Source organism: Schistocerca nitens, chromosome 5, assembly GCF_023898315.1.
Source record: "Schistocerca nitens isolate TAMUIC-IGC-003100 chromosome 5, iqSchNite1.1, whole genome shotgun sequence".
NCBI lineage: Eukaryota > Metazoa > Arthropoda > Insecta > Orthoptera > Acrididae > Schistocerca > Schistocerca nitens.
The window spans coordinates 383,905,213-383,931,625 of NC_064618.1; the positions used below are offsets into that span (position 1 = coordinate 383,905,213).

Consider the following 26,413-nt stretch of genomic DNA (forward strand, 5'->3'; position numbering starts at 1 on the left):
CAAAGAATTTTGTAATTGGTTTTAAAACAATGATGGACAGTTTGTATAGTAATTGGTAATGGATGATAAAATATTATTAGCTGTTGCATGAAATATAATTGTAGGGGGAACTGAATATGGAATATGGAAGACAGCTCTAGCTTCCATAATTTCACTTGGATATTGTCTAACGATTTTGATTTGTGTGAGTTTATCTTATTCCGCTGGCCACCAAACTCCCCAGATTTAAACACAACTGAGAATATGTGGGACCACCTCAATCGAGCTTTTTGTGTCATTTATCCTCAACTGAGAAAATTAGTGCAGCTGGGCATGGCACTGGAGCCATCATGACTCAAAATCACTGTCAGTATATTCCGGAACATCGTCGATTCTTTTCCCATGTGCCTCACAGCAGTCTGTGCTGCAAAAGACAGTTATTCAGGCTTTTGACAGGTGATCACATTAACGTGACCAGATAGTGTATATCCTGTATGTGTACAGCAGAGACATTCAGAGACAAACTGATACAGAAAAATACCTGTGAATTTTTACAAAATTAGATTTTTACTACTTCTCAATGCAGTCCCCACCAATATTAATACACTTATCACAACAATGAACTACTTTTTTCCATACCGGTCTTGTTATTTGAGCCACTTTCCCACAATTTCTCTGACCATCTCTTTGAGATCCATGATATTTTTCTCTCATTGCTCATTTTACTTCGTTCATCAAATGGCTCTGAGCACTATGGGACTTAACTGCTAAGGTCATCAGTCCCCTAGAACTTTGAACTACTTAAACCTAACTAACCTAAGGACATCACACACATCCATGCCCGAGGCAGGATTCGAACCTGCGACTGTAGCAGTCGTGCGGTTCCAGACTTAAGTGCCTAGAACTGCTTGGCCACACTGGCCGGCTCTTTGCTCATCAGCATGTCTGAATAGCGGAAACTATTTACTGTATGAAATAATCACAAAAAATGACACCTTGGACATCCCAAAAGATAGTCAACATGATTTTCCTGCTGATGCTTGTGAACTGAATTTCTTTTGGAGAGATGAGCTGGTGTGCTTCCATTCCAAGTTTTATCTTTTGTATTCTGGTTCAATATGGTGAACCCAAGTATCATCACACATTAAAATCTTGTTTAGAAAATGGTCACCTTCCATCTCATTGGTGTCCTTCAAGTCTGCACACAGCCTTGTTTCCTTGCGTTGTTGGTTAACTCTTTTGGGACCCACCTTGCACTTGTTTCACTGTAATTGAGCTTCTTATTGATAATGTTATGAACTATGCCAACAATTACTGCAACTGTGTTTGCTATATGTTCAACTGTAACACTTTGGTCTTCATGAATAATGATATCAATATAAATTTCAAGTGAAAAAGCTGACACTTCAAGAGGCCAAGCCAGAATGCTGCTCATCAGTCACTCCTGTAAGACCATTTTTGTACTGTTCTACCTACTTATAAAAATTTACGTGGTTCATCCAACTTTCACCATATTGTAAAATCATTTGACAACATATTTTAGGTGGTTTTTCACCTTCGGAAAGCAAAAAACGGATCACTGAATGTCATACAACTAATTTGGAAACTTTAAGTGGATGTGTCACCATTAAATGCAGTATTGAGGTTATAAGCAACACAATTTTTATCTGTCAGCTGTTCTCAGCTCATCCCAGCGATGCCACCCTAAGGTTACGAAAGTGCAAAACTCGTCCTACCAACTGTTTTTTACACAGTTCGTTTCCTTAAGTAATGAATGTCCCTCGTATATTTTGAGCTATTTATTTGCATTGTATTATGATGACAAGTCCTACATCATTGTGAAATGGTCACTGAATGAGTAAATCTAATAAGGAAGTATCTGGCACCGTCAGAGTACTGGTAAATATTTAAGTGAATGAACTGCCCATAAGCAGCAATTACTTAATTTCAGTTTTTTTCAATTAACACCAAAACAGTAAGCAACTCCATATCCCACTGTATCACAAGATCCATTGTTTCTGACTTTTCAGGTCACAGTTTTAGTGGGCTATAAAGCAGTATACGATAAGGAACAGAACTGTTTCAAGTGAAAGATACAATCTTTGATTTATTTTGTTCTTTGTTTGTCTGTGTGGCCTTATAAGCAGGTGATGTTTCTACCTTTTCTCAAATAAAGCTTCACTTTGGACATATTTCCGTAAATGAGCTTTATGATGTGCGATACTTATGTTAATGTCTCAGATTTTGTTGAACTACTCGAAATAAAAAAAAAAGGAATGCTAACCTTATCTTTGACAGAAGAGGGAACAGACACTTCTCATCAGTTATGCTCACAATCATCATCACTGTTCAGAGTGACTTGGTGAATGCAGAAAGTATTGTTTAACATGCACATAACATATGAGATGACTGAGATGGATAAAGTAGAAACAACAAGAGTATCAACAAATACGCTACGGACTTTGAAGCAAACAAATAGTACACTCCATACCTCATATACTAACAATTTGTTCTCCAGGAAATAAAAGAACAGAAAGAGGTTCTGTAAGTATAATCCATCTTAACCCATGGCTCTTTATGCAAATGCATTTGAGGGAGAAATTAGCAAAATCAAAGTGAACTGGTTAGAAAACAAGATGGAAGCAATATATATTGTAGGAAGAGAGCTTGATGATTACTTAATGATTACAAAAACTAGATTTTTGAAAACTGTATTTTACAGGGCATTATTACCTCAATCCAGCATGGAGTTTCCTTTATGGACTGGCGTGGGTAGTCTGGACCCCAACCCTTCACAAAACTCAGTCGTAAGATGCAAAGCCTCCTCAAATCATCGACTCCAATTCCAGCAGCTGCGCTTAAACCTAAAAGTAACACATGGAAAGTCCATATTACAGACACTGAAATAATTACTACAGGTTCTTCTCATCCACTTCTGTGGTACAATGCATACTTCCAGCAAGTGGTTAGAGTTCAAAAACTAACAGCTGATATCATTTTACACATGTAACTTAATTTTATTCTTCAGACATTCAGCTGTTTACAATCAAACTTTCTTCCCTAAACCAATAACACGGTTATAAAGAGTAAGATTACTATCATAATTTTCATCTTTTATAGGTTATATCACGTCAATAATGAGTTCTGTAGTTTCAAAATCAAACAAATACTGTTCCATTTTGTGTAAAGAGCTGCCTTTTTTATATACAAATTCTCAGTCTACTCAGAGAATAAATAATAAATCCAACTATTATTTTTCCACGTATAAGCAACAAGAGTCTTCCAGTTTTCAAGAAACATCATCACTTTATATGACCAAAACTGTTACAGGGAGACAAATGACAATGTCTAGAGTAATCTAGATCAAACAATGGAAAACCAGGATAGAGTTTAACAATATTATGAAAAGGAAAGTTGCTATTCACAATATGGCGAAGATGCTGAATCACAGAAAGGCACAATAAAAAGACTGTCAGAAATATAACTTTCAGCTGGTAAGGCCTTCGTCAAAATTAGATGACAGACACACGCACACACACACACACACACACACACACACACACGACTGCAGTCTCAGGCAACTGGGCCACGCTGCAGAGTGTGTGTGTGTGTGTGTGTGTGTGTGTGTGTGTGTGTGTGTGATCTAATTTTGATGAAGACCTTACTGGCCAAAAGCTATATTTGTGACAGTCTTTTTATTGTACCTATCTGTGACTCAGCATCTCCGCTATATGGTGAGTAGCAACTTTCTTTTCATAATATTGTTGGAGTAATATATCTAAAAACAAAGATGATGTGACTTACTAAACGAAAGCGCTGGCAGGTCGATAGACACACAAACAAACACAAACATACACACACAATTCAAGCTTTTGCAAGAAACTGTTGCCTCATCAGGAAAGAGGGAAGGAGAGGGAAAGACGTAAGGATGTGGGTTTTAAGGGAGAGGGTACGGAGTCATTCCAATCCCGGGAGCGGAAAGACTTACCTTAGGGGGAAAAAAGGACGGGTATACACTCGCACACACACACATATCTATTCACACATATACAGACACAAGCAGACATATTTAAAGACCCTTTGGAGACAAAAGTGGTTAGCAACCCTGCACGCTGCCGCAAGGTTCATTGTTGTACATCTGTTAGTTATTGTTCGGTGCTGTATTGAGTAAAACGTTGTGTCCCACAGTTTGTGAATTTCAAGATGGTTAGAGGAGCAATGTGTCTGCATTAAATTTTGCGTGGCACTCAAGAAAACCCATACAGAGACACACCAAGTGATGCAGGAAGCCTACGCTGATGAGTGTTTAAGATGTACTCGGTGTTATGGATGGTTCACATGGTTTAAAAATCGCTGGACAGAAGTTAAAGATGACTCTCATTCAGGACGCCATCGACATCTACCGATGATGCTCACGCCAGGAACTTCAACAAAATTTTGCATGTCAATCAAAGACTGACTGTCCGAGAAATTGCAGAAAAATGTAACATTTCAGTTGGATCATATCATGAAATCCTGTCAGACAATCTTGGAATGCATTGTGTTGCCACCCAGTTTGTCCCAAGGTATGAGTCAAGACCAGAAAGACCTTTGCCTCACAATCTGTGATGAGCTTTTCGGTTGCGCAAATGAGAACAAGATGTTCCTTAACAGAAGTATAACTGGTGATGAGATGTGGGTCTGTGGTTATGATGTTGAGACCGAGGTTCAATCTACACAATAGGTCAGGAAAGTTTCTCGAAGACCAAAAAGAGCTCGTCAGGTCAGGTAAAATGTCAAAGCCATGTGATAGTTTTCTTTGACTTCGAAGGATTAGTTCATCATGAATTTGTGCCACAGGGACAAACTGTTAATCGGTGGCACTATCGGGACATGTTGCAACACCTGTGAAAAAATATGAAAGGGAAACAGCCTGAAATGTGGCGAGACAATTCATGGCTCTTGCTTCACGAAAATGCACCCGCACATTCACTGCTATCAGTGCGTGACTACTGCACAAAAAATGAAATCACTATGCTGCCTCATCCTCTGCTCTCTCCAGACCTGGTCCCTATGGACTTTTTTTTATTTCCAAAGTTGAAATCCCCATTGAAAGGATGAAGATTTGCAATGATAGATGAGATAAAAGAAAATTCGCAGATGGCGTTTCGCGTAATCCAGTAAGGGGCGTATCAAGACAGCTTCTGGAAGTGGAAACTGTGTTGGGAGCAGTGCATCAATTTTAGAGGAGAGTATTTTGAAGCATATTGTGCACAATAAGTAAAAGGTAAGCATAGAAAAATGTTGTGGACAAAGTTCCAGAATTTTTTAAACAGACCTCGTATTAGCAAAAGGAAGTCACAGCCTATAAACAAGGTGGATCAAAATAGTTTTAAAGAAGCCAAAAAGGAAATACGCCACAACCTTGAATCTCTTTTCCAGTGCCTGGTTTAGGCAAATGTAAAATCTACAAAGCAGTCATGAAATTGAAGACAGGAGCTACACCAAAATTTTTCAAGCACTGACCAATATCATTGGCTATGATGGATAAAGTTAAAGAAAGACTGAACAAAGAAGGAATCTGGAAGCCAGTGAAACCCAGTTAATGAGCTACACAACTGTGGCTGTACCAAAGCCAAACGGATCAATAAGAAGCTGTGGAGATTTCATAGAATGACCAGTATCCAATCCCTAGGCCAAAGGAGCTCTTTCAAAAAATTAGATATGGCAAATGTTTTACAAAAATTGATGTAGTGGACACACATCCGCAGTGGGAAGTAGATGTAGAACTCAACAAGATGACAGTTGGCAATACACCAGTTGGTCTGTCTGTTTACCAGATGTTACCATTCGGCATAACAAGTGCTCCTGCAATATACTAACGATTTGTGGAAGAAATGACAAGTATGAGGGTAATCCCAAAAGTAAGGTCTCCTATTTTTTTAAAGTACATAGACTTTTTTTATTTCTACAATGGTTGACATCAGTTTACAGCTTGAACATTTAGCTTATTTTTTGACATAATCACCATTTCTGTCGATGCATTTTTGTAGATGCTGTGGCAGTTTTTATATGCCCATGTCATACTAGCTCGCCGCCATGCTGTTCAGAAAGCTATGAACCTCTTCTTTCACCTCGTCATCGGAGCTGAATCGCTTTCTGGCCAAATGTTCTTTTAACCTAGGGAACAGGTGATAGCCACTGGGCACCAAGTCAGGACTATAGGGGTGGGTGAGTGATTATGTTGCACTGAAACTGTTGCAGGAGAGCAATGGTTTGCCGAGCAATGTGTGAGCGAGCGTTGTCATAGAGAATGTGTATGCCCTTGCACAACATTCCTATTTCCCGGTTCCGAATTGCCTGTTTGAGTTTTTTCAGAGTCTCACAGTACCTGTCAGCGTTAATTGTGGTCCCAGTGGGCATAAAGTTGACCAACAATACCCCTTTCCGATCCCAAAAAACAGTTGTCATGACTTTGGTGAAGAAGGATGCCGCCACTGGCGTGATTGTTGCTTGGTCTCAGGTGTAAAGTGGTATGCCCAGGTTTCGTCACCCTGTTCAACTGCAAGGCGGTGAAGGAGTACATGGGAAGCATCAACTTGTTGCCGCATGTGGTCCTCAGTCAGCACGTGTGGCACCCATCTTGCGCACACTTTCTGGTAGTTCAATCTTTCCGTTAAAATTCTGTAAGCAGTGCTTCGGTAAACCTCAGGAACCAACATGCAGAGATCATCCAGGGTGACCCGCTGATCTTCACGCATGCTTTGCTAAACCTTCAACACTGTCTCCTCAGAAATTGACGATCTCCCGCTCCTTTGTTCGTCTTGAATTTCGGTCCGACCAGTTGCAAATTCTCTACACCACTTATGAACATATTTGACATCCATGCATGACTCACCATACACTTCCATCAATTGGCGATGGATTTCAATCGGTGCAGTGCCCTTTGCATTCAAAAACCGAATAACTGCGTTGCAATTCTCACTTGGCGGTAACATCCAATGGGAGCTCCAGTCTCAACGGCTGCCAAGCCAAGACTGAGCGCCTCAGCATGGCGTGCGCATATTTACAAACAGCATGTGAAGCACTCTTCATAACAGTGTGACAAACTGCCACACAAACAGACCTCTGTACCTATAAAAAAATAGGAGACCTTACTTTTGGGATTACCCTCATACCATACCAGAACATGCTGATTACTTGGATGACATAACTGTCACAGGCACAAACATGGATGAGCACGTGGAGACTTTGGACAAGCTTTTCACACGACTGGAAGAACGTGGCCTCACATGCAATAGAAAGAAATGTGAATTCTTTAAAAACAAAGTAGAATACCTAGGCCACGAGGAATCCAGCAATCCACCCACATGGAAGCAATAAAATCTCTGACTCTTCCAAAGAATATCCAGGAACTAAAATCTTTCACTGGAAAAGTAAATAACTACAACAAATTCATCAAGTGGTTTGCTGGAATTGATGGACCACTGAATCAACTTTGGATGACAAATGCACAGTTCAAATGGACCAAGCAAGAAGCAGAAGCATTTCTTAAGCTCAAGAAGGAAATTACTTAGGAAACTAAACTGTTGCACTTTCACAGAACTAAAACTGTGGTATTAGCCACTGATGCTTCTTTGTATGGAATGCAAGCAGTATTGTCCACAAGTATTCACATGGATCAGAAAACCTATCACTTTTACTTCCAAAACTTTAAATAAACATCAGGCCAGATATAGCACTATTCATAATTTATGAGATCAGGAAATTTCACCAATATTTGTATCGAAGAAGGTAACAACTGCTTGCCAATCACAAGCCTATGGTTGCAATATTCCAGTAATGACAGTTCAGAGGTGACAAAGATGGCCAGTCACATTGATGAGATATAACTAATACATCAGATACAGGCCAACAGAAAAACATTGCAAAGCTGATGTCTTACGCAGGCTGCCTGCAGGTCCAGATGAAAAATTCAGTACGTCCAAAGAATTTTGCTTGCAGATTAATGAAGAAATTAATAAATAGATCAATTCATTTTCAGTTGATCACAGAAAGTTTCGAGAAGCCATGAGCAAAGATGCAGCTTAAAAATGGTTCTGCATTATGTGAAGAACATCGCCAGACTATTTGCCAAAAGACAAAAAAATATTTGAAGCCGCATTTTAGCAAAAGGACTGCCATCATCATCACCATGGCTTGTCACTTCTTCAGACAGACAATACTTATCATACCCAAAAGCTACCGTAAAAAGATTCTGAAGAAACTTCACAAGGGGCACAGGCGCATTATCAGAATGAAACAAATGCCAAGAAGATATTGTTGGTGGCCAAAAATTGACAAAGAAATTGAAGAAATGGTCGTACAATGTGAACTTTGTCAAATGGCAAAACCAAACCCCAGGAAGGATCTTCAAAGGTCCCAAACAACTGAAGCATAGGAAAGGAATTCACACTAACTACGTTGAACCATTCTGGAAAGCATCCTGGTCCATATTTGTGGATGCATGTCATATTTCCGTTATATATTTGACATAACCTCAGCAACAAGCTGCAACAAAAGCAGTCAAAAAAATCTTTGCTATATGATGATTCCCCAATACCACAGTTTCTGACAATGGTACAAAATTTGTATCAAAGAAATTCAAAAATTCCATGACATGAATCACACACACCACCTGACTACACCTCAATTTCACCTTGCTTCAAATGGTGAAGAAGAAAGACTTGTCAGGACTTTCAAGGAAGACATGAAAAGGGCTAAGTGGGGACAAGGGAACAAGCAAGATGCTATACAAAAAATTCTGATTCTTATCACACAACTCCAATTCTAATAACTGGAAAATCACCTGCTGAATTACTTCATGACAATCACCCAAAAATCACACTGTCAAGATACTTAAGCCAAAATATGCAGCTTCTAAAACATTGTGCACAAGTTAATAGGTGTGAAAAACTAAGTGTGTTGCGTGTAAAAGAGGTGGGAGGGGGGACGGCCAAAAATAGACAGGTCAGGAAATGACAGATGTAGAAAACTAAAATGGCATGAAAAAAGGAGTAGTTACTGTGAAGAAATGCTGGGACGGAAGGAATTTACATAATATAAGGCCAGATGGGTGGCGAGAACCAAGGCCATATTGTAGCACTAGTTCCCACTTGTTGAGTTCGGAGAAACTGGTATCTGGGGGAAGAATCCAGATGGAACATGTGATGAAACAGGTGCCGAGGTCTCGGCTCTTATGTTGTATAACATGCTCTGCAATAGGATATTGAGTGTTGCCAGTATACACCTTCTGTCTATGCCCTGACTGATAACTGGGTGGTAGTCAAGCTAATGTAAAAGGCCAAACAGTGTTAACATAACAGCTGGTATATGATGTGTCGTTTCACAGGTGGCTCTCCCTTTGATAATATATGTCTTGCCAGTTACAGGGCTGGAATAAGTGGTGGTAGGAGGGTGCACAGGGCAATTTTTGCAGTGGGGACGGTCACAGGGGTAGGAGCTAGTGGGTAGGGAGATGGGTGCAGAAGGAGCACAGGGTCTGACAAGGATATTGAGGATGTTGGGAGCATGATGAAAAGCTATTCTAGGTATGGTACGCAAAATCTCAGACAGAATGGATCTCATTTCAGGGCATGATTTTACGAAGTCATGACCTTGTCAAAATAGCTGATTAATACATTCAAGATAGTAGCTGATTAATTTATTCAAGACCAGGGCAATACTGGGTGACAAGTGATGTGCACCGAAGGTGTTTTTTGGAGGGATCAGCAGTACCAGGATTGGATGTGATGACCCGGAAAATGTACATTTGAAGTAGGCTGTTTGGGTAATTACGTCCAGTGAAGGCTTAGGTGAGAATGGTGATGTATTGCTCCAAAGAGTTTGCACTCAAACAAATATGTTTGCCTCAAATGCCAAGGCTGTATGGAAGGTAACATTTGACTAGGAAAGGATGGAAACTGCCAAAATGTAAGTACTGTTGTCTGTCAGTAGGTTTAATGTGGATGGAAATGTGTGTACGAACAGGTCAGGAGTACGGCCATAGGAACCAGGATGGCTCCTTCCTAATCCAACCTTTCATGGCTCACTTGGAGGAGACTTTCCTGGGATCCATAAGCCTTCAGCCCCTGTTTTGGTTTAGATACAATGATGACACCTTTGCCGTAAGGACTCATGATAAGGCTGACCTGTTAAAATTCCTGGAACTTCTACATACCTTCTTCCAATTACATTTCTCATGTTCTTACTCCAAATTCCATGCCACTTTTCTTGATGTTGATCTCATCCTCACTGAAAGCCAGCTACACACTTCTGTCCACATTAAGAGGGCTAGAAAGTCAGTCTGGCCGATTAAGCAGGAGAGGCACCACAGGACATGTTAATTTCCACTGTCTATACTTTTACACATAAATTCATAAAACGTCAGCATGACCAGGAAGGATTCAGTATTCACACTCACAGCAGTGGAAGTTCAAAAACATAACAATATAAATTTTTTATATGTGAAATTTCATCATTTTTTTCACTGACTATTGGCCGCATTTGTTGCTACAGGTACACTTTTCTTCATAAGTAAGAGAGATTCTTTGATGAATTTTGCACAGCATACAAATCATACTTACAGGTGTATGAAACTCTAGAATTTACTTACTTTATGAAACAATGAAAGAGCTGTTACATTTTAAACTTCATGTTTAACTCAAATTTTATAGTTAATTGCAGTGAAACTTCATTTATACGTTTTTCAATGGACTACAGAAAAAAAGGAAAAAAACGTATAAGTGTGAAACAAGTATACATGAAATATAGCCCCATACTATCAAATTAATTGGAAAACACTAATGAAAAATCCAGTAAATAAAAAGTTACGTTCTACAGAACATTATACAGGCTTACTAGGTACCATACTTAACAAGGATATAAAGAAAAATGTAAACCTCTACACAGAAAACAAACGTCATTTTGTAAAAAAAACTACGTAATTTTTGCTTGTTTTTTCTTTGACGCGGCAATAGCATACACTGTACCCTCAAAATGGGATAACTCTATCATTATTTCATCAGAAATATTGTGGCACGTCACAAATTGTTTCTTTATTTCTAATGTATTTACTGCATTGTTAAACGTCACACTTTGTGGTGAAATGAATTCCCAGCTATAAATGGTCATTGCCAACATCAACACACTAAACCACCGAAGCCGTAAGTAAAATTATACCTGGTCTGCAATTGCATCTGCATGAAAAGCAGAAGAAAAGGAAACTTACTTGGGTGAAGATGTGGACTTCATGGCGAAATGCGAAAGATATACAACAAAATTTGCTATGGGAGCTGCAAGTCGAGGACATAAAGTTGCATGAAAATCCCTATGGGAATAGACGAAAGTACATTTCAATATGTGCTCAAGAAAGTGGCTCCTCATATTATGAAGCTGAACACTCTCCTCAGAAATGGTACATCCGTAAAAGACAGACTTACCATAATACTGTGATTTCTAGCTACTCTAGTTTACAGTGCTGGTATAGCGCTCTAATGCTGCAGTGCACATTGACGAAAATAATATCAGAAATGCTTGAAGCTATTTATAATGCACTGAAGGAGGAATATGTGAAGGCAAATAAATTTAATACGTACTGCAGTCATGAAAAATTTTTATTTCCACAGAAGTTGTAGATTTTCTCCTTTATATTCTCGGGGGTATATCCTGGCCATAATTCATGGCTAATAGCATCTGCAATTTTTTTATAGCTCTCTTTTTATTTTGTTTTTGTATCTGCCTCAAATATTTCCATCAATTTTGTTATATATGCGACGCACCATGTAAATTTGGGAGTCATACTGAAAAACATTGTGTGTCAGACAGCTGCAGCGGTGCTAGAGCTCCAAGCAGTTGATTTCTCCAAGCAGTAAATGTGAAACGAACGCTTCCTTTGATCAAATCTAAAGTGAGGCGCTAGATTTGATCAAAGAAAATTTGACAAATGCCTAACTTTGATAAAGTTCCTTATTACACTACCAAATTTTATTATAGTTTAATAGCGGCTTTACCAATCCACTTCCCGGCAATCCACTCTGAAACACTGTGCCTTAACTTGTGCACACAGTGGATATTTTGCTGGAAAAAAACCATATAAGTGAGAAAAAAGTATAAAAATGTATAAATGAAGTTTTACTGTATCTCAATTTTTACCACAGTTTTTAACAAATTGGAAAATTCTAGAGTTTCAAAGATCTGTAAGTATGGTTAGTATGCTGTGCAAAATTCATCGAAGAATCTCTCTTACTTATGAAGAAAAGTGTACCTATAGCAACAAATACAGCCAATAGTAAGTGAAAAAATTGATGAAATTTCACATGTAAAAAAAAAAAAAAGTTATATTTTTGAACTTCCAATGCTATGAGTGTGAATCCTGAATCCTTCCTGGTCATGCTGACAAAGTTTTATGATTTTATTTGTAAAAGTCCAAACAGTGGAAATTAAAATTTCCTCTGGTGCCTCTCCTGCTCCAACTGAGGTCATTTGACATCCTACCCCACTTAAACCTACTAACAAATAACAATACTTACATTTTGATGGTTGCCATCCTTTCCATGCCAACATTCCCTCCCATACAGGCTTGGCATTTGAGGCAAACATATTTGTTCAGATGCAGACTCTTTAAAGCAATACATCAACATTCACACCTCAGCCTTCACTGGATGTAATTACTGCAACAGTCTAGTTCAAAAGCAGATTTCCCAGGCCACTGCATCCAATTTTGGTACTGCTGATCCCTCCAAAAAACAACTTCGGAGCACACCACCTGCCACCCTGTATTGTCCTGGTCTAATATGTATCAATCAGCTACTTCAACAAGGTTAAGGGTTCCTAACATCATCCCCTGAAATGAGATCCATTCTGTCTGAGATTTTGCCAACCACACCTAGAATAGTTTTTTGTCACCCTCCCATCACCGCAATATTCTTGTCAGACCCTATGCTCCTCCTACACCCATCTCCCTACCCAATGACTCCCAACCCTGTGACTGTCCCTGCTGCAAGACTTTTCCTACACACCCTTCTACCATCACTTATTCCCGCCCTGTAACGGGCAAAACTTATATTATCAAGGGGAGAGGCACCTGTGAAACAACACGTGATATACTAGCTGTTATGTAAACACTGTTCGGCCTTTTACATCGGCATGACTACCACCCAGTTATCAGTCAGGGCATAGGCAGAGGGTGTATACTGGTAACACACATTATCCTGTTGCAGAGCATGCTCTACAACATGAGAGCCATAAGCTCGGCACCTGTTTCATCACACGTGCCATCTGGATTCTTCCCCCAGATACCAGTTACTACGAACTCAACAAGTGGGAACTAGTGCTGCATCACGTACTTGGTTCTCACCACCCACCTGACCTTAATTTATGTAAATGCCTCCCATCTCAGCATTTCTTCACAGTAACTACTCCTTTTTTTCACTCCATTGTAGTTTCCTACATCTGTCATTTCCTGCCCTGTCTATTTTTCTCCACCCCCTTCCCACCTCTTTTACATGCAACACACTTAGCTTTTCACTCTTATTAACTCGTGCATGATGGTTTAGTAGTAATCTCCGTCTTGCATACTACCCTGCCTTCCACCTTTAAGCTCTGAAGTTTCAAATCTCATCTGGTGCAGTCCCCAACAGTTGGTCTTTCCTTCTCACCCTGTCTCGTAAATCTCCAATGACCCTGGGTGACTTCTCCGAGCCTTACCCATTTTCCTAAACCTATCCATCCTTTTCCTTCACTCCTCATCCTTGCCCTTCAATTCCTCTGCCAGAAGAAGGAACTACTGGTTCTGAAGGTTGTAAAAGTTAAACCTTTGTGTGAGTGTTTTCTCCTGCTGCCTCAAGTTGAGTAAATTTTTTATCTAGCCATTTACATTAATTTTTTAAGTGTGTTATATCCACATGTAGCTGGATATCAGAGCACATGTCGGTACTCAGGAGAGAAACAGGTGAAGCGCAAGGTGGAAGGGCTGTCTGTGTAAGAGAACACACTACCAAGCGGTAGTTGAGCTAAACACAACTGACTGACAGCAGAGAAAATAACAGACTAGAAAAACCACTTAAGCAACCTAGGCAACAAAGAGAGGTAAAGCACGAACCTTCACCACAATTATGTCAACAAGCCAAAAACAAAGAGAGGGGGACAATCCAAAACACTATCAGGTAGAAGAACCAAGTGGCAAACTAGGTTGTTATTAGTCCATAGTACAGAAATGACAGTAATCAGCAATATCAGATGCAAGTACAGAACAGACTGACTGTTTGCTAGTCAGCCATATTTATATGGAGTGTGAAGAACACTACTGGCCAGCATATTTATGTGGTGAGATGGGTGGTGAACTCATTAAGAGCATGCAGTGCTGCTGTGAAACTATGCCCTCTACTGGCCACCTAGGTCCATTTCCTCCAGCGGCTATTTAATTTCCGCTGAGCCTGATACCATACCTTCCTCCTCCCCCCAAAAACAGGTGTGTATGAAAAGGTGCTGTGGAGGTATGGACGAAGACCCATGCCTTTCGATTGCAGGCAGTGGGAAGGAAGGTGTCCGACGGCATCTATCAGTACATCGCTGATGATGAGCATGCAAGGAGGATCCACCAATCCAGATGTACATAGAAGGTATTGCTCGGGCAGCAGCTACCAGGAGCGCTGGCTGTGGCGCCTCTGTCATCAGAACGCTTGTACTTGGGGTCAGACCTGGTTGTGGCGGTGGTGCTCGAGTCCCTTCTCTTTTTTGGAGCAACATAACTCGCTACCCATGGGTCTCCACTACCTTTACTGACATTTGAGTAATTGTACATCATGCTGCTCAGCAGACTGTGGTTTACTTTAACAGCTGCTTTACAGCCGGCACCATCTCAAACCTCACTTTTGGTTGGTCCTCAGCCTTCATAGTCGCTCCCATCCTTGTTCATTCCATCCTCTTGTAACCTCCCCCATACGTTCTAGATACCCCCTAGCACTTTTTAACTCCACAATAGTTCTCCCATATCTCCATTCCACTATATTTTTCGCATCCTTGGGTCTCTCACTGTGTTATTTTCTTAACGTATTCTGTCCCTCCTTATGGATATAGGAACCAACAACTTCCCCTGTGCATATTTGCATACCTACACATTTCACCCCATTGTTCTTCTTCGGCACTCATCTCACACCACTTCCTTGATCCTCTCAATAGTCTGTTTAGTAGTGACATATCTCCATTTACATTTACCTGCCCCATATAGGTTTTTCCATAAATAAACTAGTGGAAAGAGTGATGATGACAAAGAGAACATTTTGAAAAACACTTTGAATGTATTCATATTTTGGTATCTCAAAAAGTGACAAACAAGCCTCCATCAGATTTTTCATATCACACAGGAAAACTTCGAAGTGCGTATCTGCAAAAGTTGACTTTGCTATAGTATGTCAGGTAGTATGTATCACATGACCCCTGTCACACCTCCATCCCCAAGAAAGGAGAAGACCACTGTTTCGGCTCTACTAACAGACGTTGAATTATGCACACACAGAAAAATCTGTTCGGTTTGCTTTACTTATTCAGTACCGATTTTATAAACAATGTTTCAATATTCATGACTTAAAATTAGATTTTTTAACTGCTATATAGAATTTGGTGGCACAAAAATTCAAATCGACATTCATTTTTTGCTTACTGATAGCAGGTGCAATGCCGCCGACAGAGTGTGGGCCTGGGATGTGCCCTGCCACGGCTGCTGCCTGAGCTGCTGCAGCAGCCTGAGCAGTCATTGCTTGCTGCTGCATCTGCTTGTGACACTGGCGTAAATCAAAAACCTGGGGGGAAAAAAATCAATGCTCCATTTCATATTTTATCCTAACAAAAAAATCACGTAAGCACGAAAAATGGTTTGCCAGGAAATAATATTGAGAAATACATCTGGCAAATTATGCAGCACAACACACAAAAAAAGAACTAACACTTAAGACAAAAGATTTAGTCACTTTCATACTGAGTCATCTGTGGTGAGAGCAAGAACCAGCCCCATTACAGGAGCTGAAGGAGGCCCTGTCTATTGGTTTTCATCTTCCATATACAACTTTAAGTTCCTTAATTGACTGAAAATGGGAATTTTGAGATATAAAACCAGTCTTGTTTAAGGCAGTTGAAAGATGTGACTGTGGACTGCCACAAACTGAAGAACATCTGCTAGACTTCAGAATCTGAATGCAATCTGCCCCGACAGAGATTTTACAGTATGCAGTGACAAGGATATTCTTGTAGCTACATACTGGTAAAACCAAATAGGAAATATGATTTTAATCTAGTACTATTGGTTTATTATTACAACTGTTATTGGTGAAGTATTGATACCCATATCTTGATGTATTAACATTTATAGTTGTATCCAGACCATGCCTGAGAAATGATGTGAATAAACTTATAGTATCACACACCTTCAGCTAGGGTTGGTGGTCTAGTGGTAAAATGCACACCTGGAAGATGAGAGAGACAGACCTTGAAAGTTTTTAGTCTGCCCCAACCCTAGTCTTCACCTCTCAAAGATGTGAAGATATGTCAGGAATGACATATGGCTTGGATTTCTAGTTAAACTATAGATCTCCTGGGGTAGATTAGAGTGGACAAGTCACCGAGTGGTGCCCAACTGAGAGACTTGCAGCAAGTGGCTGAGGTTACCAGTAAATCAGCTCATAATACTATATTTTTAGTTTTCATTTACACTGAAGGAAATTATTATCCATTTTGCACAAACTACACCACGAGTGATTTGACACCACAACAGTAATATGAGTTTCACAAGGGAAACGTGTTCTTTTAGAAATACACCAAGACACAATGAGAAGGGAAAAGGTTGAAGTTTAACACGGTGTTAACATCACAGTTATTAAAAATAAAGCACTTGCTCAGATGGATGAGAATGAAGGAGTTAATCGATAGGCCCTTGCTGACTGAACGAATCTGGTATCTCAATAAAATGAGATAAGGAAATTACAGGGAACCTAAGTCAGTATTGCCATTGGAGGCACTATTACTTCCGAGTAAGAGTCAGGTGTTATAACATCTGAACCACAGACCTTGCTATGAGAAGAATTGGAGAAAATATGAGTACAAAAATGCAATGAAACATCAATGTGACAGAGAAATGTTGAAAATCAGTACGCTGTTTTTAAATATTATGAATATTAACTTGGAAGACAATAAAGTGATGTTACTGTTACATTATAAATGCATCAGACGGTGTCTAAATGCTAAAATCTGTGTAACTGAAAATGGAAAGGTAATAAAATCACATAATTTTTATCGACGTTCTGCTGCAGAACTGATTTTCCAATAGAAGCAAACTGTCAAGTGTACTTGCAGACCACTAAAAATAGAAGCTGACTCGACGGTAATCATATTCCCGACAAGAAGAAATTCGCAATTAGATGATCCCATCATGTTCCACTTGCGGTGACACAGACAAATGAATTCTACGGAAAGTTTACAAAATAATTGAATAAAATTAAAACTGAAGAAAATATTTAACAAAGATGCTGGTCTGCAGTAAGTGTGGCACTGTATGCACCACTAACAAAAATAGACCTGGTATGAATGGCAAAGAAGAAAAACATTATCACATAAGACAATGGATTAAGGACTAGTGACATCAAAAACAATAGACTGTGTATAAAGGCTCACACTGCCATTAATAGCACTGCATTAATGCTAGCAGAGATACAACATTTTACTTACATTACAGTAAAACCAGTAAAAACAAACTCTTGATGGTGTTATGTAGGCAATGTGACCAGCCATGTGTGGACAGCTCATTGCACATTGCAGGGAAGAGTTTGCACCAAGTAGCCCACATGTACAGGGCTGGGCAACTGAGAAGGGGTGCTTACAATCTCACTGATACACTGAGTGGATGGTCTTGTAATCCTGCTGGACATACAAGTGCATCTCTTGAAATAATTATGCACATGTCCGGCAAAGTTGCTAGGAAACACTGTGTGGAAGCATTTCTATTATCCACAAAGCCACAGCTTTATTATCAAGTGAAAAACTGGCCCCTTTATCTGATCCATCAGAGGTGCTTCTCACCACTATTCACTTGCTTGTAAGTGAATATTTTGCTACAAAAATGCAAGTGCTGGGCATTCATTAGAGTTCCTTCAACACCGTAAGGCACCAGACAGTTATGTATCATGGACGATAGACCTACAAGGCCTGAGCAGGAAATGCAATCATTGTGGCAGTCAGACCCCTCTTCACCTGAAATTTTGCGTATTGCTAGGACTTTCATGATTTCTAAATAGCTCAGGCTTTCATTTCCTGACTGGAAGATATCAGAATTGTCATCTCGATCAGCAAATGTGGTGAAACTTAGTCCGTCTGATGGTGAAAATGCAAAAATGTGCAATTCAGGTAGCAGTGGAGTGGCTCCCATTTGAACGGACAGGAATCAGACTCAACACCATAACAATTTTTCCACCTCAGTTTAGCAAAATTGTTGCAGACTGCCCAGTTGTTCTGATTGTGTTCATATACATGCCAGACATAGTTGCTTACATTATAATGATGTTTGTCAAGTGTTTTTGCCAGTGTCATACAGCAGATGTCCGTCAGAGCTAGCTGCGCCATCAGCAGTTGAATGCACCAATGTAAATGAGCAACATCCCAGAGTCAAGGGTAGCATCATGCCATTTTATGATGTCAGCAATGGTTCACGGCATGCCCATTTAATCCTTTTTAAACAGGGCATTGGTTTTCATTATTAATCACTGTACATATTTCAGTTTGGAATCCCCACCCTTAAAATCAGTAGCAGCACAGTTGTGGAGTTACATTCATAGTGAAATTCTGATACAAGACCAGATATTTCTGGAATTAATGTGTAAATCAGTAATCTTTCCTTGTGGTGGCAGAACAGTTACTAGAAATATTTTTCACCCACATGCATATAAATCCCTTGTGTTTTCTATCCAGTACTTCATCCAACAAAATAAGAATACTATTCAATGTGCGTAAGTGGACTCTTCATATCTCCAATATGCTCCCCTGTTTTCCCCAGGCCTGGGAAACAATTCTAATTTTAGCACCTACATTGTTTTAAAAGAATTTGCAGTGTCAAAATTAATTTTTCAAAGCCCACACAATACTTTTAACCTCGAATGACCAGGTTCATGTACAATTGGATCACTTTAAGAGGAGTTAAAAATGCTATCCTCAAGTACTTGTAGCAGATGGGTATTACATTTAGTCATTGTTCGCAAGCCAGAAGGTGCATTATGCCTTTGTGGGGACTTCAAATACATGGTAAACAGTAGGTCAATTGTGGTCTCATATTCACTTCCGATTCCTGATGAATTATTTTCAAAATTGGCAGAGGTGGGGGTGGTCAGCATTTTTCCCAAGATTGATCTTTCGGAAGCTTATTTTCAACTTCCAAAGCCATTTTGGTATTAAATACTCCTTTTGCTTTCTATCAATATACCAGATTGCCTTTTGACATCAGCAAGCTTTCAGAAATTGTTGGAAAAAACTACTGCCAATATCCCATAGTGAACGAATTATTTGGATGCTTTAGTAAAAACAGGAAAGACTCAGGAGAAGCTTATGTTGAATCTCTGGTTAGCATTTTCAATTCTTTTGCAAGTTGGTTAAAGTGTAACTTGTTGAGATGCTCCTCCTTTTAGTCTTCAATTAACTGTATAGCATATATCCTTAGTCAAGATGATGAGAAACCAACATCAGAGAATGGGACAGCATTTCCCATATTCCTACACCAAAGAATGCACAGGACCTGCAGGATTTTATATACAATAGTGCATTTGTTTAATCAACTGAGGAGAAAAGGGGTCCCTTTATAGATGTCTGCAACCTATCACCAAGCATCAAATTACCATTATACCATACATTATTGTACATCTGTCCAGCATGCAAATTTACCTAGAAATGTTGTCATGGTGCCTTATGGGTTCTGATGAGGAATTTGATAAACAAGAGAACGTTTGCTGTCACAGTGATCACAACTGGAACAGTCAGTGGAAGATATTCCCAACACTTCTGGAGATGTCACAGTGACACTATGCTCTTTGTTATTTCAAATGTGTCTTACTAGTGAGTCAAGATGACCGTCAGTATTGAGTGATGATTCCAGAGGTTCTGCACTTAGTATATTGCAACTACCGCAACAACCCCACTGGAGCATTTCCAGAATGAAAATTCCAACCTGTCAATGTGCATTGGCCACAGGCCGAAATACTAAATGCCTTTTTCCAAAGCTGTTTCACAGAGGAAGAGTGCACTGTAGTTCCTTCTCTAGATTGTCGCACAGATGACAAAATGGTAGATATCGAAATAGACGACAGAGGGATAGAGAAACAATTAAAATCGCTCAAAAGAGGAAAGGCCGCTGGACCTGATGGGATACCAGTTCGATTTTACACAGAGTACGCGAAGGAACTTTCCCCCCTTCTTGCAGCGGTGTACCGTAAGTCTCTAGAAGAGCGCAGCGTTCCAAAGGATTGGAAAAGGGCACAGGTCATCCCCGTTTTCAAGAAGGGACGTCGAACAGATGTGCAGAACTATAGACCTATATCTCTAACGTCGATCAGTTGTAGAATTTTGGAACACGTATTATGTTCGAGTATAATGACTTTTCTGGAGACTAGAAATCTACTCTGTAGGAATCAGCATGGGTTTCGAAAAAGACGGTCGTGCGAAACCCAGCTCGCGCTATTCGTCCATGAGACTCAGAGGGCCATTGACACGGGTTTACAGGTAGATGCTGTGTTTCTTGACTTCCGCAAGGCGTTCGATACAGTTCCCCACAGTCGTTTAATGAACAAAGTAAGAGCATATGGACTATCAGACCAATTGTGTGATTGTATTGAAGAGTTCCTAGATAACAGAACACAGCATGTCATTCTCAATGGAGAGAAGTCTTCCGAAGTAAGAGTGATTTCAGGTGTGCCGCAGGGTAGTGTCATAGGACCGTTGCTATTCACAATATACATAAATGACCTTGTGGATGACATTGGAAGTTCACTGAGGCTTTTTGCAGATGATGCTGTGGTGTATCGAGAGGTTCTAACAATGGAAAACTGTACTGAAATGCAGGAGGATCTGCAGCGAATTGATGCATGGTGCAGGGAATGGCAATTGAATCTCAATGTAGACAAGTGTAATGTGCTGCGAATACATAGAAAGATAGATCCCTTATCATTTAGCTACAAAATAGCAGGTCAGCAAATGCAAGCAGTTAATTCCATAAATTATCTGGGAGTACACATTAGGAGTGATTTAAAATGGAATGATAATATAAAGTTGATCGTCGGTAAAGCAGATGCCAGACTGAGATTCATTGGAAGAATCCTAAGGAAATGCAATCCGAAAACAAAGGAAGTAGGTTACACTATGCTTGTTCGCCCACTGCTTGAATACTGCTCAGCAGTGTGGGATCCGTACCAGATAGGGTTGATAGATGAGATAGAGAAGATCCAATGGAGAGCAGCGCGCTTCGTTACAGGATCATTTAGAAATCGCAAAAGCGTTACGGAGATGATAGATAAACTCCAGTGGAAGACTCTGCGGGAGAGACGCTCAGTAGCTCGGTACGGGCTTTTGTTAAAGTTTTGAGAACATACCTTCACCGAAGAGTCAAGCAGTATATTGCTCCCCCCTACGTATATCTCGCGAAGAGACCATGAGGATAAAATCAGAGAGAATAGAGCCCACACAGAAGCATACCGACAATCCTCCTTTCCACGAACGATACGAGACTGGAACAGAAGGGAGAACCGATAGAGGTACTCAGGGTACCCTCCGCCACACACCGTCAGGTGGCTTGCTGAGTATGGATGTAGATGTAGATGTAGATGTAGAAGATAATGTGCATGGGGTTCAACACTGCCAAGCTTGTCAGATGCCTCAAGCTGTGGCCCCTAACAGCTGTGGCTTGTGCCTACCCAGCTGTGGGATCAACTGCACGAGCATTTTGTGGGGCCATTCCATGGAGTCATACAGCTGATTTTAACACATCTATTCTCACTTCTCATTTATCATCAAATAACAAGACCACAGCAGGAATAACTCTAAGGACCTGGCCATCATTTTTTTTCTACTGAAGGATCTCATACAGGCTCTCATCACTGACAATGGACCACAGATTGCATCTGGTGGTTTCCAATGGTTTTGCTCCCGGAATGGAAGAAGCATATTATTGTACTTCCATTTTAGCATGTCTCTAATGTAAGGGCAGAATACATTGTGTGAAGGTTTAAAATGCAGATGGGAAAAATATTTACTCCCTTGCCTATCGATTCTGCACTACTTTCCTTTCCATCCTCTTACAAGGTGACACCTATACACAATCTAAGCCTGGAAGAAGACTTGCATGGACACTCTATTGTCCCTTGGTAGATTTGTTGCCTCCTCCATCAGTACAAGAAGAAACAGAAACAGCAGAAGCAGCAACAGCACACCTTTTGAGGTAGGTGCTCCTATCTGGGTGTGCATGTTCAAACATACACATGGCACGATGTATGGCTCACTTTCAAACATGGCTGCCAGTTGGTCCTGGTGGCCACTTCTCAAGACGTCCTCTGCTGGCAATGGAGCCAGCTCCGTTGGCATCATCCGGCCAGACTGTGTCTCAAGATCTGCCAGACTGGTGGAATTAGTCCACCATCCTCAAACCAATGTCTAACATCAACTGACATGGTGTCTGGTTTCAGGACTACATCCCAGGTGGTGGCACCTGGAATTCCTGGATTTCCAGCTGTCATTATCACTCCTATGGATCTGGACCGGAGCAAAAATAGCCGCCCCCAGCCTGCACTCAGTCTTCTCCAGACCTAGTGGCAAGCTGCAAGTCAGAACCACTGTCATCGCCTGCCTCTCTGGTGTCAGACCGAAGTGACTTCCTTACCACTTGCAGCACCTGAAGAAGCACCCCAGCCTTCACAGCAGGCTATGCCCACCTCTTACTCCCTTGCATTGACCAGAATGATTTTGGCCTTATGGGCCAGTTCAAGGGGGAGGAATCTTGTGATTCCAATGGATGTACTAACAGAGCAATTGATATAATTATGCATACATATAGTGAAGTCATTAGATGCAGTGCAGAAGTGTACACCAGCCAGCACCAGGTCACATGCGATCAACACCATACGGGTACCGTATTTACTCGAATCTAAGCCGCACCTGAAAAATGAGACTCGAAATCAAGGAAAAAAAATTTTCCCGAATCTAAGCCGCATCTGAAATTTGAGACTCTAAATTCAAGGGGAGAGAAAAGTTTTAGGCCGCACCTCTAAATCGAAACAAAGTTGGTCCATTGCAATACGAGACACAATTTAGGTCGAATGAATGGTGATACAGCTACAGTAGTTTGGTTCGAGTCATAAGCTTAGCTGTTAAGCTTTACCAGGTAGCCATTGCTACGCGTCAGGCGCTCCGTCCGTATTTATACGGGTACCCTTCCTTTTTGACGTGCTTCGTCTAGTTTGAATTGATTGCTTATTTTTCTTTGATCTGATAAGTGCCATTCTCTTTGTTATAGGTGTTTACGTCACTCTAAGCTGAAAATGCATTATTGTACTGTGTCATGCATTGTTTGTCGCATTCTGATAATGAGTGTTTATGACCTGTCGCCGCTCGCAGCATGGCTTGCTTTTGTGCGCGCTACCGCTGCTTCCAATTTAAAAAAAAAAGCGAGGAATCATCTCATTAGTGAAACAATGGCAAGAGACTGCCATTTTCTGTTACTTACACTGCTGCTTTCTTTGATAATGATCAACAAGAGCCAAATAATAGACTGCGTGTGACAGAAGATGCTGTGAAGGAGAGTTTAGCGAAAAATTTTTCCCGTTTGAAAATCTTTGCAGACGCCACTTCAGTACATTACATTCTGCACAGAAATTAGAGTCATCTTAGATTTAAAAATCTAGTCAGTTGTGCTTCATTCCTGACTGTATCACTATTCGGCATTAGAATAATACGAATATAAATATGGCATGATATGTATATTCTTCCGCATTTGCTGTTGTCTCACTCTAGTTTCGTGGTTTATTAGGCAGACAGGATTTAAATGAGATAGCAGCAAACACGAAAGAATACGTGGCAAAATGTTTATATTCGTATTATTCTTATGGTGAAGAGAATACTACATGTGATTAATCATTCATAAAAGTTCCTATTAGCAACCATCTCTTGTCACAGGCAGGAAAAAATTCAGAACGTAGAGTTGGCCATATTGACCTACATCCCAAACAGTCTTGCTAGTCGGATTTTCGTAGTACATTGAAAGGCTGCTACATCCGAAGATGAACAATACGGAATTTGTATTTACTTCGTTGGATAATGTATGAAAATGCAGTGGTCAAAACTCGAGGCGGAGAAAAAAGCTCGTCTTCTACCTTTTTTAAATTTATTTACTGACGCAGAGGTTTGGGCGCCAGTATTTATCTTTGTGCCTGCAAAGCATGCCTATGTAGCGCTACATATATTCAACGGCAGAAGTTAGTTGTGGCGGCACCTACCAACATTTTACAGAACTTCTGTTTACTTTGCACTCGATTCTAAGCCACAGGCGGTTTTTTGGATTACAAAAACCAGAAAAAAAGTGCGGCTTAGATTCGAGTAAATACGGTATTTGAGTGCTTCCAAGACAATCCTGCGCACAGTTTTCTCCTGCACTAAAAATTGAGTTATTCAACCAGCTTCTGTAGCACTATTGGTTGAGAGGTATTCACTTCCAGAAGTTTTTTCTTTTGTGTATTCTGGTACAGTAAGAAGCTGTTACTTCCTATGATTTATTTGTAAATAATTTATGCAGATCATAAGAAAGATGGCGAATCAGGTGGCCAAGGATCTTCACATAACTGGAGCAATGAAAGATAATGTCAAGAACAGGACACAGTTGAGGAGGTTACTTGATGAGGCCAAAAACCTTCTGTGGTTTGTGGGATCACGAGAGTATGAGTGTGTAATTTGTACTTAATAAAATCTGTGTTGTTGAAGAAGCAGACTTACAGCAGTCGGCAATGTGAATTTACAAAAACAAGGTTAATTAACCTGGCCATAATAGGCCAGCAATGATAGAAATTTGAGGCAATGGTTCATGAACAACCACTCCATTATGCCTCATGCATCACAGCTGCAACAATATTGCAACACTCCAAAATCATGGTTACTATGTAGGGTAATCATAGTTAAAATATTTTTTTAATTGTACATTGATGAACCTGAATCAGAAAATGTACAAAATTTTTTTCTAACTTTGTTAAGAGAAGTGGATAGCCTGTACTTGCAGGGAAATTTCAAAGTGCAGTGAACAGTGATAGCAATAAGTGTAATATTTTTATCTTTTTAGAAGATACGGAGGATGAAAATAAAAAGTAGACAACAGAGGCACAAGTTACTCAGAATGGAGTACTGATGGAGAATGCTGTGTGCAGCTCTCTATGTTGACATAAACATGATGGAACTTCCTGTATGGAGTAATGGACAAGGGTTAAAATGCATACTAACCAATACACATTACTTTATTTGCAGTTTTGTTTCATAATTTCAGCCACTTACGTACAACAACCCAACACCAGTGACTTTAGAGACATAGATGGTAGCTGGTTTCAAAATTGGCCACAATGCCCTTAACACGTACCACTCTTTTTTGTTACTGTCTATTCTCTGTCCACAGCCTTGTTTCATCTTACTTCAAATCTTTCCTGTCATTTCTCAATGTTTCATCTCTGTTCTTATCATCTTCAGTACATATATATTTTCTTAAACTGGGTTCCGTCTTACTCCACTCTTTCTGTTGCACCTCTTGTTGAGTTCCAAAACAAGAAATAATATAATTCCAATGATTCAAGCTTTATACTCTCTGGCTTTGATGACTACCCTATTCTCTTACATACAGGGGAATTTGTTAACATATTCTACAAATAGAAGTAAAAGTCAGCCATGAACAAGTCTTTCAATATGACAACCCTAGTGGCGGGTGTCAGTTTTGCTGCTTATCTACTCAAGTAGCTTCTCATAAGGCATCACAATCAAATCTCCCACATCACACCTTTCTATAGCAGGAAAATCTGAGGCAGTAGCCAAGAATGAACTCATAACATCCCCATCGCCAATTGGTGCCAGCAGCCATCACACTACCGAAGCAAGCTTAATGTACACTTACCAAGTGTGAGTGCTATACTTACGACAAATGAAGTGGGAGACATAAATATGGCTTAAGACTTAAACTGATATTTAAGTGTGTTAAACATACTGGAATGTTTTGACTGGAAGCATGTTACACAAGAATGAACTATAAACCACATGTGGTTCACCAATGTGAACTGCCATACGGATAAACATTTACTATATACCGGTAGGTTACTATACAAAATGGTGACAGAGACATACATATATTTAAACATTAAATAAGGGTTAA

At 40.0% G+C, this 26,413-nt stretch overlaps 1 protein-coding gene across 3 annotated transcripts in view; it reads right to left on the reverse strand.

The window, feature by feature from the left end:
- Window positions 1–26,413, reverse strand: part of LOC126259659 (mothers against decapentaplegic homolog 4) — a 171,667-nt gene that overhangs the window by 19,526 nt on the left and 125,728 nt on the right. For all 3 annotated transcript variants that reach the window (XM_049956594.1, XM_049956591.1, XM_049956592.1), the window contains 2 exons: window positions 15,659–15,797; window positions 2,713–2,843 (listed from right to left, as the gene is read on the reverse strand). In XM_049956594.1, coding sequence (XP_049812551.1) covers window positions 2,713–2,843; window positions 15,659–15,797 — 270 coding nt within the window. The remainder of the gene's footprint in view (window positions 1–2,712; window positions 2,844–15,658; window positions 15,798–26,413) is intronic.